We start from the raw sequence: 15,090 nt of genomic DNA on the forward strand, positions 1-15,090 counted from the left end.
CATTCAGTGTTCCCATGTTCTGTTTGAACAACTGCCTCTTGGTCCAGGTACAGATTCCTCATGAGCACAATTAAGTGTTCTGGAATACTCAGACTTCGCAATGGTGTCCATAGCTTGTCATGATTATTGACTACCAAAAGCTTTCAATAGTGTGGATCATGACCCAAGGATACATGCTAGGGAATAATTTCAGATTCCCAAGTTGACCTGAGGATTCATGATCTTTCCAAAACCTGGAATAAAACCTACTGCAATAAGAAATAATAGGATAAAACAGTTTCAACTAGAATTTTTGGTCTTGTTTTTGTAGCAATGAGATATTAGCATGAAACAAAAAGCAGGGTAGAGAGCAGGTTCAGAAGAGATGATGGGGTCTATAAAAGTTTGTATAGAGTGTACATCTGTGTTTAAGAAGAAGATTTAAACCAAAACTACAGTGATGGAATTTTTTTCTAAGTTTTGACTGTTTGCATGTAGTAAGTCTAACATGTTCGACTGTTTGCATGTAGGAAGTCTAACATGTTTCCTCTAAAACAGCAAAAGCATTTCTACCATCTTTCCACATTTGAAAGCTCAGATAACATGGAGTTGGGTTTTGTGGTTGGTGCAAATACAGTGGTCTTCATTGTTTAAATACATCAGAGATTATGGTGAAGTATTCTGTAGATCACTATTTTATTTTAATTAGCCAAAATATGAGACAGTTAATAGTTTGCAGTTGAGGAAAGAGTAAACGTAAATATCTAATATGATGTTTATATAAGCAGTATAAACCTTCTAGGTAATGGAATATTCTCTGCATCTTTGATAATAATTGCTTTTCAATTTTTATTTTACAAAAGAGTAGCTCAGTACTTTTTTCTCTTGTATTACTACAGGTCATGTGTATTTTAGAGGCCTTTGGACATGCCAAGACGACTGTGAACAACGTATCCAGTTGCTTCATAAAGTATTTTGAACTTCACTTCTGTGAGAGGAAAAAATATTTAACTGGAGGTAAGTGTATAATGAGTAGAAGTGAAAGTATTTAACTGGAGGTAAGTGTATAATGAGTAGAAGTGAAAGTATTTAACTGGAGGTAAGTGTATAATAAGTAGAAGTGAAGCTACTAGTTCGTACCACAAGAGGACAGAAAAACACGCAGTGTTTATTCACATAGCTGATCTTGAGGTTCAAACCAATTTTACAGTCCAGCATATTAACCCAAAGTGCCACACCAGGAAATGCGGAACCAAACTAAAACTAAAAGTAGGTGAAAGCAACCATACTGCCGAAACTTAGAAACTAGCTGAAATACTCAATTTAAGTGAATTATAACTTGAGTGTGTGCTTTCTTCATATAGTCACTGATGTTTATTTTCAATAAATTCAAGTCCACATTTCAAATGAAAGAAAATTTGCAAATCAAGATAACCACCAAATTAAACTCAAACTAAACCCATGTCGCATTTCATTTATATATTTAATGTGCATTTCTTAAAAATTTTCATATTTCAAGCACAACTGAGAAGTCACATTGAATTTTACATTAGACCAGATTATCTAGGCAAATTAGTATTACAAATACCATTTAAGTGGAATGTCTAATATATTTATAGAAATCAATTTCTTTAAAGTCTTTGTAAACACTATCGGCACACAAAAAATGCTAATTATACATAATTTAAAATATAAGTATAAGAAGCAAATCTTAAAATTTTTTATTTGATTTTTACAAGTTACAAATCTTCCCTTAGGAATCAGACGCAGGTTTAATTATCATCTAGAGACAAGAAAGCTATATTTTGCAGCACATTTATATCAAAATTCAACTTTACTTGACAAAAAAAAATGCATGAGAAAAGATGATCATTATACGTTTTGAGGTCACTGACTTAAATTCAGCAATAGGAAACTAGCTTTTCTTTTTTTAAAATCCAAGCCAAGGGTTCTAATTCAAGCTACCGTCTATTCTTTCATGAAACCCTCATAGTAGGGATAAACTGAGCTCTAATCTTAGACTTTTGTCTTGGCCAATCAACAGAGTAAGAAAGTTCCATCAGGGGAAGGTATTTGCTCCAGCCTCACAGCTTGGATCATGAGCCCAGTTTTCTTCATAAACTTTCTGTGTCTAGTGAGCTACAGTCATGATAGCTAGGTGGGCAGGTAGGAAGCTAAAAGACTGACAGGCTGACTGTGTGTCATTGTGTGTCTCAAGCACCAGCTATATTCACATAATTTCAGAGCTTGTTAGAAATGCAGTATCTCAGACCCCAACCCAGACCTCTTGGTTGACACTGTGTTTTAACATGTCCCCAGGTGATTGGCATGTAAACACAAGCGTGCTTTGTTGGTGGTGTTGTTAAGTGCCTTCATGTTGGTTCTGAGTCGTAGTGACCATGTGTAGGGTTTCTGAACAGTATCTGATGAATTTAAACCGCAGACCTTATAGCGAGCTATCCAGGGCTTCTCCTACAGCGCCACGCGAGGACTGCACTCAGGTGTGAGAAGTTCTGTTATAGCCTAGCCCCAAGGAAAGCAGGCCACTCCCACTGATGGGCACTTGGTACAGAGGAGACATTTTTTTATCTGGTGTATAACTTTTATTGTTGTTACGTGCCATTGAGTTGGTTCCAAGTCTTAAGCACCCCCTATACGGTTTGAACTGTCTTAAGGACCCCCTACAGGGACGACTCATGGGTTTGAACTGTCAACCTTGTAGTTAGCAGTCCAGTGCCTATTTTATAATGCCATATCAAAACCCATGACTGAATTTTATCTGGTTCAGTGCCCCCTTTACAACAAAGTGACAAATTTCAAAAGTTGTTATCCATTACGAATTTTGTTTTCTTTGGTTTTCTGAATCGAGTTTAACGTATACATGTTCTCTTCTTCAGAAATGTTCCTCGAGAAAATAATTATATACACACACAAATATAAGACCTGGAAAATGCTGCAGTAAACACTTACTTGTGGCCTTCTGTTAATCAGCAACCTATTAACACCAAGTCCCACACATCTTCAGCATAATCAAATCTATAAATACGGTTCATGCCGCTTGTACAGGCAGCATGCTGTGACACAATGGGGATAAATATGCATAAAGATGAACCTGAAGCATTTCAAGGTCTTGAAATGGCATCTGCATCATTAAGGAACTATTACCACAAGTTCTGTAGAATTTGAGTATTTCGCATAAGTTAGCTGGTTCTTCTGTAGTCTTCTCTGATGGAAACTGCATTGTAAGCATCAAGACAAGCAGTTTCCACTTTGTCTCTGTGTTGCATGTTGCTCGGCCACGCAGTCTGTTTTCCAAATTAATACTCTTAATTCAATTACTGTTACTTATGTGTGGTTGCTAGATAGCTTCATGCTGTGTTCTTTTAAAAATGTGACCAGATGATTTGATGATTGTGTTTTATGGATTTTTAACTGAAGAGTAATACAACCGATTTAAAAACAACAACAACAACAACAAACAACTAGTACTTGTTTTGGATTCCTGGTGTGGTGCTGCAGGATAAGCCCCGGACTGCTTATCTTAAGGTCAGTGGCTCAAACCCACCAGCTGCCCCTTGGAAACCCTGTACAGGGTCACTGTGAGTCTAAATGGATGCAACAACAATTAACAACAGTAACAGCCCTGTTTTAGACTGCACTAATAAGAGTGTAAGGAGCTCTGGTAGCATAGTGGATATGAATCGGGCTGCGAACCGCAAGGTCAGCAGTTCAAAACTACCAGCTGTTCCGCTGGGAGAAAGACGAGGCCTTCTGCTCCCATAAAGATTTACAGCCTCGGTAACCCTGTACAGGGTCGCTATGGGTCGGAACCAACAGAGTGTGGCGCTGTGGGTTTACGCACCAGACTGCAAAGCCCTTTGAACTGCAAGGTCCGTAGTTTAAGCTCACCAGCTGTTCCTCGGAAACCCTAGACAGGGTCGCTATGGATCGGAACTGACTCGATGGCACTTAACGACAACAATGGACATGTAGTTCCTGGAACATAAATGAAAAGAAATCATAGAACTTTGAAGAAGTTGGATTTGGGAGTAATGTTCTTTGTTTCTTAGCTCTTAGAGGAGAAATAGAAGCAATATGTTCAAAGAATGACATCGGGAGGTGGAAGATCCAAGCAACACCCATACAAGATTTGACTGCACGTTGAAGAGGCTAAAAATATTAACACTGAAAAAGAAAAGACTCAAGGAAAATCTAAGAAGTTTCTTCAAGTGTTGTTAGATACGTGCTACCACATAGACAAGGTCTCAAGTACAATGATTAATTTTGCTTACTATAGGAGTCCTCAGGCGCTCTGGTAGCGTAGTGGTTATGAATCGGGCTGCTAATCTAATGGTCAGCAGCTCGAAACTACCAGCTGTTCCTTGGAAGAAAGATGAGGCTTTCTGCTCTGGTAAAGATTTACAGCCTCAGAAACCCTGTACAGGGTTGCTATGAGTCAGAACCGACTCCACGGCACATCACAACAATACTAGGTGTCCTTGTGTGGCACTGTAGGATAAATACTGGACAGCTAACCCCAAGTTTGTCAGTTCAAATGCACCAGATGCTCCTCAGAAATCCTATAGAGGGTCACTATGGGTTGGAGATGACTTGATGGCACACAGCAAGAGCAACACAGAGAGTTGATAGGCATTGAAAAGAAATAGTACCTTCACTTCATTACAAGAATTATCCATCTTACTCTCTGATATTTACAATAACACTGTTCCACCCCAAAGCTGAATGTGTTCAAGTGGATGAAAGGGTAGACACACAGAGTGTTGAAATTATTCCTACTTTAGAACATATGGTTTAGATTTCTTTTAGCTTTACTGTAAGATTTTTAAGAAAGCTTAAAATTCCCTAAGTCCAAACATGAAGTACTCTGTGGATCTGATATTCAAATGGCTGGTAGAGTGATGTCTTTTTCTCATGCTGCAGTAAGAGCTATAACACATGCAATGGCTGGTACAAGCAGACATGTAGTCCATGATAATTTAGGAGACTCGACATCCAAATTCAGGATGCCAACTCTAGGGAGACTGTCTGTTGGATCTGGGGAAACTCCTTGTATCTTTTTAATATCTTTAAACCCAACATTCCTTGGAGATCTTCATGTGTCTGGGAATCAGTCTTCTCCAGGGTCTAAGAGTTCCTCAGCGCCAGCACCCCAGGTCCATTGGACACACTTTACTGCCAACTCTTCTTGTCTTGGTGAGAGTAGGTCCCTCTGCTCTCTGCTCCCTTCTCTCCCCTTTAATGATCAAAGGTGTTGCAAGTCACACCTCAGGGAAACTCCCTTTGCATCAGAGCAGCTTTGTGAAGAAATTAAGTGTGTTACATCCCACCCTAATTCTTTTATTGGATTATCACAGCCTGTCACATCATGGGGACCATCACATATCTGCCACATCCGGTCATTACCTCACTGCCAAACCACTCAGAATCCTGGCCCAGCCAAGCTGACACATATTTGGGGTCAGGACACAACTCAACCCATGCCAAGTGTTTTCATAGCATTTACTTGTTTCTTGGCGGCTTTGGTGCAGAACAAATACAGGCAACATGAATGTAAGGAAACTTGGCTTGTTAAGCTTTACTTTTCAAAATTATTTTCAGTTTAAGGAGACATTATCATCATTCACCAAAAAATTAGGCATTGAGTTTTGAAAGAAATTATGTGTCAGTAGGTATTTCTGAATAATATCATCCCCAAGACTTCTTTTTTGAAAGACAAAAAGAGATATTCTTTAAATGACGACACAAATTTTAAAGAAAGCTGAGTCATCGGTATGAATCTCCTGTGAGAGTGTTCTGTGTTCTTCTTGTTGTTCAATTGCCATAGAGTTGGTTCTGACTCATAGCAACCCTGCATAGACTTCTGGAGGCTGGGAATCTTGGCTGCAGCAGAAAGTCTCATCCTTCTCCCTTATTGGGTTCTTGTCCTACAGTCCCTCCAAGTTCCCGCTGTATTTCTACTGCTCATAAAATTGAAGTGTGGTTGTTATATCTCATATTTGGCCAAATAAATAGTGACTACGTGTTGATTTTATGCATGTCGCATTTTTATCATTTATTAATTCTCTAATGAGGGATGTAATCACAAATTATAATATAAAAATAGAAGACTCTGTTTTATGAGATATAAACTATGTATGTATATGTGTGTGTGTGTATATATATATATATAGAGAGAGAGAGAGAGAGAGAGACAGAGAGAGAGAGAGAGAGAGAGTATAGAAAAGTAGACATTGTTTCTTGGTTTTGCAAAAGTTAATAATTAACATTCTGGCTGACAGACCAATATTTCAATATTTCCTCCTCTCACTCTGATTAATTACTTAACTATATAATCATTTTGGAGCCCCAGTGTGACGCTGTGGGATAAAGCACTGGACCACAAAGTCTATTCGAACCACAAGCTCGCCAGTTCAAACTCACCAGTTGCTCCTTGGAAACCCCATACAAGGTCAGTATGAGTTTGAACTGACTTGACAACACTTAACAACAACAACATAATCATTTTAGCATCTCCCGTATATATAAAAACATCTTGAAAGTTTTAGTAACATATAAAACATAGTATAATCTGTTGAATGATGATATACAGAGGAGATTATAATCATTGTAATGAAATAATGAGTGTAAAACTGATGTTCCCCCCCTGTAAACTAATCACTCAATTCACAATAAAAACTTTAAAAAACCCACCATATTATATCACACCACAGGTAAGTTTATTGTTCCAACTCAAAGCAATCCTGTATAGGGTTTCTGAGGAGTGTTGGGTGAGTTTGAACCAGTGGCACTGTGGCACTAACCAACCTTGTGGACCAATACTTTATCCCACAGTGCCACACCAGTTTATAGGTGGTTAATATATCCTTGTAAGAAAAGCCTAATTTGTAATATCCCATCTTCCGAAGCACACAGACCCAACCCCCTCAGTCTGTTATACCAGAATGCTTTGGTAACCAGATCTTGTTGCTTTACATCCACCTTCTGGTAGGCCAAGTTCTTTCCTCAGAGTATTCCCAGGTGCCCTGTAAAAAGGATTCTGGTGAAGATTTTCAGTCAGATTATGAGAAATACTAAGCTCAGGTGAATGCTACCTGAGGATATAATTTGACGTTTCCCTCAGAAACTTACCTAGAAGCCCAGCCATGTGGTTTTAGCAGGTGAATATTGCCAAAATTGCTCCTGAATTCAGTCTGTAGTTACATTTGTCACCAGTGAATTTTAGCTAGATTATAAATAGATTTACAACTGTTTAATGCAAAATTGACATGAAACACTTCTTAAGAATACTTTTCAAAGAACAGAATTTGAATCAGTAGGTATTAAGAGACACTTACAGTGTGGCACTGTGGGTTAATTCACTGGACTGCAAAGTCGGTTTGAACTGCAACGTCAGCAGTTCAGGTTTACCAGCTTCTCCTCCAAAACCCTATACAGAGTTGCTATGGGTCCGAACCAACTCAACAACACTTAACAACAGCAACAAATACTAACAATTACTATTTCATATAAAATTAGTCTTAAAAAAGGAAGACGTCATAGCCATGTAACTAGTCCCATTCCACATGTCGCTTCTTCATAGAAACCTTACCCACACCCCACCTTCTAAAGTGTGCCTGCAAGTCAAACTCCTTTATTCCCAATCTCAGTGCTTGTTCCTTCCATAGCTCTTATTATAAATGGAAATGATTCTTTTATTTGTTTGTTGCCTGTTTCTATTTGGGATATAAGGTTACTGACAGTAGAGATGTCTTCTGCCCTGACTTATATAAGTATTTCTCATTAAGTAGATCTTAAATTAACAACATATTGGTAGATACCAGTGAGTTGATTTTTAACTCATAACAACCCCATGGGCTCAATAGAAGATTACTCAGAGTTTTCCTTCATGGCTGGAATCTTAATGGAAGCCAACTGCTAGGCCTTTTACCCGCAAAGGGTCTCCCTGGGTGTTCTAACTGCCTACTTTTCAGTTAATGGCCGAGAGCTTAACCTTTGCACCACCAGATAGTAACCAATGACTGTAACAACAAAGTGAAGTGGTAGATATGTACTTCAGGAAGAGATTGTGTAAAGCCATCTTGAACTCATTCATGTCAATAAAGAGCCCATTTTTGAAAATATAAAGTATCAGTTAAGGAAAAAAAATTGTCTATCTTAGGCTTATTTTCAAGAGCCTATTTCTCTTCATAATTACAATTCATTTGTCTAGAAATTAAACTTGTTTCTACTGCCTTAGGTCACACTCAATGTAGGGATGGGCGACTAGAAATGTGCTGGTGAGAACTAGGAAACTGTAAGTTATCACATAACACGGATGATTCTTGAAGACATTATGCTGAGTGAAATTAGTCACAAAACAAAAATACTGCATAGGACCAGTACTATAAAAGAATAAGAAAAAGAACCTAAAAGGTGTGTGTGGGAGGGGGTTCTTTGCTGGTTGCTGGGATGTGGGGTGAGGGTAGGGAGGGGAAGGTGGAGCACAGGGTAGGGAGTAGACACAGAATAGGTTGGGTGCTGGGGAGGAAGGAAATACACAAGAAGGGGGAGAGGAATGGAAGAACAAGGTGGATGGGAGAACAGTGAGGCAGGTTTGCATGGGCTAAGTGGGACACATGTAAATAATGATGTATGAATAACCTTGGAGCAACAGCGCTCTTGGATACAGGGGTTGAGGCATGGTTTGAATGGATAAAGGGGGGGAAATAATGTTAAGATGCTTGGCTGTCTTTTGAATCTTGTTTTCCCTTGCATACCATTGTAAAATGGACACTTTGAGGGGGAGAGAAAGGAATAGTCAGAAGTATCAGCATAGAAAGTCCATCTTCTGCTTATAACTGGTTGGAATACCTAAAATGGGGCTACAACGTGCCCAGTGAAGGAGGCTTCCTGTGGAGCCTCTGCATTACATAAGATCATAGATGGAATCCTGAACCACATCCAGAATCTTCCGAGGTGGGCAATTTCCACTTGAAAGGGCAAGCAGATCAGCCTGGAGTGGCTAGAAGAACAGAAGATACTTCTTGAAAGAAAGACCTACAGGAAAAATACAAAACAATGTAGGCAGACTGACTGATTACTACAAGAACAAGCAAGTTGCTTGCCCAGGAGACATCAAGGCAAGTGGTCGGTGTAAACCCCCTTCCAAGACTAAAACTCATTGGGAATACACACTCTGATTGGTGACCATGCTTACCATCAATAAGGGGAAGTTAGGGAAAAACAGCAGTGAAGCTTTGAGCTAAATTCTACCATGTTCAGTATAGTCCTGTGAACCCGGTTGGGGTCCTGGTTAGCCAGCAGTATTGCAAGACCTGGGGACTCCTGGGTCCAGAGTCAGTGACATAGCCACAGAGTGTAGAATGAAGCATCCAGGTGATAAGAAGTGAGGGCATATGCACAAGAACACCCACACTCACTGATAATACTCGCTTGACCTGGCTTCAATGACTGGATGATCAGAAATCAACTAGAATAAAGAAGAGGAAAAAAAAAAGAGTAATCTAATACAATTTGATGAACTTGACCTACACCTATGGGTGCAGAAGCTCAAAAGAGGGAACAAAACAAGGATCAACCCCACCCCCTCGGTATGCCGGGTTAACAGGGATGGGCAACTTGGACATTGGCTACCCAAAATGGGGGGCTACAAAGGCAAGAAGTGACTGGCTTACAAGTTTTCAAGAGGGAGCTTAGATCCAGAGGGCATGGAGGAAGGTCGACTCTCCACTGAGCAGTATCCAATCTGTTTTAGCTGGGCTGATGAAAGGAGATAGAGATAGGACCTAGAGGTACAATGGCGAATAATTGTTATCAGGACTGACTGTGAGGGTTGGAAATGTAAAGGTAGATGATTTGTAGCAAAAGGAGGGGAGTGGTTGACTTTGCAGTCTAGGAGCAGAGGTCCCTGGGACCATCAAGGGAGAAGAGCGGAGTGCAGGACCCTACCCAGAGAAGCAGTGACACCAGAGATGGAGGCAGGGACTATGATGTGGAGAGATGGACCATCTGGGGACTTTAGACTCATAGACTCAAAGAGGGAGAGGGGATGAGTGCTGATGACCAGGAGGCAGACTTGCAGGGTATATCCTTTGATTGGTTGATGATGCATGGAGGGGATTGTAACCATGACAATGAAATGATATACCATAGGAAGAATGTCAAGCTAATATTCTCCCATGTAAACTATCACATAGTTCACAATAGAAACATTAACAACAACAACAAAAAGAAATGTTCTGGTGGTAGTTGGTGTTTATGTACCTTCGAGTCAGTTCCAACTCATAGTGACCCTGTATGGGATTTCTGACACTGCACATCCTATTTGTTGTTGTTTAACTTCTTATTGTGAATTGAGTGAAAGTTTGCAGACAAAATCAACAGCTTTACGTTTAACAAATTACACACGTTGTTTCATCTCAATGATTCTAATCCCCTCCCTGCAAGAGTTATCCTGTGGCTTCCCTTTTACATTCTATATTTCACAAATGAACAAAGCAAAAATACTTGATGTACACGTGCAAAACAAATATATATATATATATATTAATTTAAATGTTGTAAGAGCACATTTTGCAAGTCAGTCTCCTGCCCGAAGGCATACAGCCATACTGAGTCCATGGGCTTAGAGCCCGCAGCTGTTCTGTCTCTCCAGGCTACCACCTCTGCAGCCATCTCTGCTGAGACTTTAAGTCTTTATTGGAACAGAAAGTCTCATCTTTCTTGCTTGGAGCGACTGGCATATTTAAACTGTTGGCCCTACAGTTAGCAACCCAGCTCATAAAAGGACTGCACTCCACTACCACGTACATGTATGCAGAAGGATAAGGACAGGAAGAACCCAGAAAAAGCCTGTGGAACGTGAGGGGTGTTTGTCTTGCCAGTACCCTAAAAACTCCAAAAGGAGTTTAAACAAAAATTCAAGTTGATAGCAATCAAAACCGTCTTACCAGAAGTATGTCATGTGGTTTAAATTTCCCAATTATCTATTTAGGAAATAAAAACTTTAGTATTAACAAAAATGAAATGGAAACCAAATTAGAGCCTTCACTTTGTGGTTGTTTTTTGTTTTGTTTTTTTCCATCCAAATGTTGATTTTAAATAAATATAACCGAACACACTGATCACCGTCATTTTCATTATCATCAATTATCTTTAATATTATATTCTTATTCAGACATTCTTTTAAGCATCTCAGAATGTCTCAGTTAATCGCAACATCTTTTAGTGGAAAACAGGCGGGACTTTGGAAATAAGCCAGAATGCAACAGAATTTAAATGAGGCAATACCTGAAAATCATGTAGCACCGTGCTTAGTACGTAGCAGGTGACTTGTAATGATACCTACTTTCTTCTTGGAGCCCAGGAGAAACCTGGGACATTTGCATGTTTTCATATTCATATGACAGTTGGGGGTAGATTTAGAGAGAGAGATTAATTTTTTCCAACACCTTTCATATTGAGTAAACTTTAGTGTTGCTCGATAAACTCTGTTACTGTAGTTACTATGGTATCCATAGTCTGTAAACATTTCAAAAGCATGGTACATTTTAAGAATAATTCATATAAATTAGATAAACAGATGATCACAAATATATTTCTAGTCAAAAAATATTTCTTACATTACAATTTTTTTTTTTAAAGTTTTCTTTGTGAATTATGTGTTAGTTTACGTGGATGAACATTATCTTTACATTCATCCTGTCGTACTTTGTTTCATTGCAATGATCACAATCCCCTGCATGCATCATCAAACACCCAAAGTGTACACCCCATATGCGTACCCCCTACCCCAGCCACCAGCACACAGCCCCTCTCCCTCCCTGAGTCCAGAGTCCCCAGCTGCTCCTTCTGTCCACGTCATTGTCTCTGTCTCCATCCCTAGTGTCACTGCCTTTCTGGACATGGTCTTGCACTTCACTTTTCTCCCTTGATGGTTCTAGAGATCTCCACTCCTGGACTGCAAAATCAGCCACTCCCTTCCTTTTGTTACCAAACTTTTACATTAACCTTTCCAACACTCACTGTCAGAACTGATAGCAATCATTCCCTATTGAACCACAGGAGTCCTTTCCCCCTCACGTTTTATTAACCCCATCCAGACAGATTGGAAACAAGTCAGTGGAGGTTCTACCTTTCCCTGTATCCTCTGGAGCTAGGTTCCCTATTGAAAGCTTATAAATCAGTCACTTGTTGCCTTTGTAGTCCCCACATTTTGGGCAGCCAATGTCTAAGTTCCTCCTCCTGTGGACCCTGTGGACCAGGGAGGTGGGAATGATCCTAAACGTAGAGATTTGTCTGTTCCTTTCTCATACTGCATGTACAAGCATAGATCAAGATCTTCCACTTATAGAGGGTTACTCCTTTTTCTCTTCTTCTTCGTCCCTCTTCTTTCTTCCACTAGTCATGCTCTGATCATCCAGCCATTGATGTCAGGTCAAATGGGTACTATCTGCAAGTGTGGGTGTTCTTGTGCATCCCCCTTCTCTTAATATCAGCTGGATGCTTCACACTCCATTCTAGCCCTCTAGGGCCATGTCTGTGCCCTTGGGACCAGGAGACCCCAGGTCTCGTCATACTGCTGATTAACCAGGTCTCAATCCAGATTAACAGGAGTCTATTGAATGTGGTCGGACTTAGTTCACAACTTCATTGCTGTTTTTCCCCCTCTTCCCTTTATTGGTGACCAATGTGGTTAGCAGCAGGACCATATGCATGCTAGTGTATTTTGTTTTGAGTTTCAGTCTTGGAAGGGGGTTTGCCTTGAGGGGACCTGACCACTTGCCTTGATGGCTCCCTGGGGAACAACTTGCTGTTCTTGTAGTATTCCTTTGGACTGCTCTTTTTGTTTTTTTTTTTTTTTTTTTTCTGCTGGTCTTTCTTTCAAGCATATGTTCTGTTCTTCTAGCTGCTCCAGGCTGGTCTGCTTGCCCTTTCACATGGGAATGTCCCACCTCAGAAGATTCTGGATGATGATCAGGATTCCACCTGTGATCTTGTGCAGTGCAAAGGCTCTGCAGGGAGCCTCCTTCACTGGGCAAGTTCTAACCCCATTTTAGTTATTCCAAAGAGTTATAGGCTGAAGACGGACTTAGAAGCTTTCTCTAGTGATGTTTCTGGCTGTTATCTCCTCTTCAAGTGTCTATTTAACAATAGTAGGCAAGGGAAACCAAGATTCAACAAACAGCCAAGCATCTTAACATCATTTCTCCACATTTAGCCATTCAAACCAGACCTCAATCTTTGTATCCACGAGCCCTATTGTTCCACGTTTGTGCTCAGATCATTGTTTACCTCTGTCCCATTTAGCCCATGTAAACCTGACTAGCTATTCTCCCATCCGCCATATTTTTCTTTTCCCCTTCCCCCTTCTAGCGTATTGTCTTCCCCCCTCCCAGCACCAAACTATCCTGTTCCTATTCCCTACCCTGTGCTCCACCTTACCCTCCCTCCCCCTCACCCCACCCCCTACACCCCAGTAACCAACAACAACAACAAAATAATAATAATAAAGATAACATTAAAAAAAAAAAAAGATTTTATTCCCCCTTTCAGTGTGGGTGCTTTTCCTTAATCTTTTACAGTGATGGCTCTATGCCGTATTTCTCCTTTTGTGACTGACTGACTGACTGATTTCACTCAGCATAATGTCCTCAAGGTTCCTCCATGTTATATGGTGGCATGCTGCTTCCTTGTTATTCTTCATTGTAATGTAGTATTCCATTGTGTGTATGTACCAAAGTTTGTTATCCATTTTTTCATAAGTGGGAACTTAGGTTGTCTCCATCGTTTTGCTATTGTAAATAGTGCTGCTATGAACATTGGTGTGCATATATCTCCTTACGTTATGGCTCTTATTTCTTGTGGATAAATAACAAGTAGAGGAATTGCTGAATCTTAAGGTATCTCTATTCCCAAACATCTGAGGAAGCGCCATATTATTTTCCATAGTGGTTGGACCATTTTGCAATCCCACCAACAATGTAGGAGGGCCCCAGTCTCTCCACATCCTTGCCAACACTTACTGTCCTCTACTTTCTTAATCTTTGCTATTATTGCTACTGTGAGATGGTATCTCATTGTAGTTTTGAATTGCATCTCTCTAATGGCTAGTGATCTTGAACTTTTCTTCATATGTTTGTTGGCTGCCCGGATCTCCTCCTTGGTGAAGTGTCTGTTCATGTCCTGTGCTCATTTTTTAATTGGGTTATTTGTCCTTTTCTTGTAGAGGTGTTGTACGTTCCTATATATTTTAAAAATTCATCCCTTGTCTGATGTATCTTTGCAAAAGATTTTTTTCCTATTCTGTGGGTTCCCTTTTTATGAAGTCTTTTGATGCACACAAGTTTTTAATTTTTAGTATATCCCATTGATCTATTTTGTCTATTTTTGTTTTTATAATTTTCAAAATGTTTGGTAGTCTGTGTATGCCCTGTATTAGAGCTCTCACATTTTCCCCTATTTTTTCATTGATGACCTTTGTAATTCTGGGACTCACCTTTAGGTCTTTAATCCATGCTGAGTTGTTTTTTGTATAACACATGAGGTAAAGGTCTTGTTTCATTCTTTTGCATATCGCTTTCCAATTCTGCCAGCACACTCCCCATGCGATATACGATATACGTAGGTACTTTGTCGAAAATCACTTGGCTATATGTAGATGGGTTAATTTCTGGAATCTCAATTCTGTTCTATTGTTCAATGTATCTTTCATTGTACCTGTACCAGGCTGTTTGGAACACTGTAGCTGTATATAAAATTTTGAAATCAGGGAGTGAGAGGCTTCCGAGCCTGTTCTTCTTAAGCAGTACTTTGCTTATCGTTTGTCTCTTTCCTTTCCATATAGAGTTTGTCATTGTTTTTTCCATCTCTTTGAAGAATGTCATTGGAATCTGGCTTGGGATTGCGTTATATGTGTAGATTGCTTTGGGCAGTATTGACATTTTCACAATGTTAAGTCTTCCTATCCAGGAGCATGGTATATTTTTTCAACTATTGTAGGTTTCTTGTAGCACTGGTCTATAGTTTTCTTTGCATAGTGGTTACAAATCAGGCTGCTCAACTCACAGTCAGCAGTTCAAAACTACCAGC

The 15,090-nt window shown here is 39.8% G+C and overlaps 1 protein-coding gene across 1 annotated transcript in view; it reads left to right on the forward strand.

The window, feature by feature from the left end:
• The window catches only part of MYO16 (myosin XVI), a 912,243-nt gene that overhangs the window by 406,402 nt on the left and 490,751 nt on the right, over positions 1 to 15,090 (forward strand). Inside the window, exon 14 of the mRNA XM_006851537.1 lies at positions 879 to 996. Coding sequence (XP_006851600.1) covers positions 879 to 996 — 118 coding nt within the window. The remainder of the gene's footprint in view (positions 1 to 878; positions 997 to 15,090) is intronic.

This window comes from Chrysochloris asiatica, unplaced genomic scaffold, assembly GCF_000296735.1.
Source record: "Chrysochloris asiatica unplaced genomic scaffold, ChrAsi1.0 scaffold00029, whole genome shotgun sequence".
Classification (NCBI taxonomy): domain Eukaryota; kingdom Metazoa; phylum Chordata; class Mammalia; order Afrosoricida; family Chrysochloridae; genus Chrysochloris; species Chrysochloris asiatica.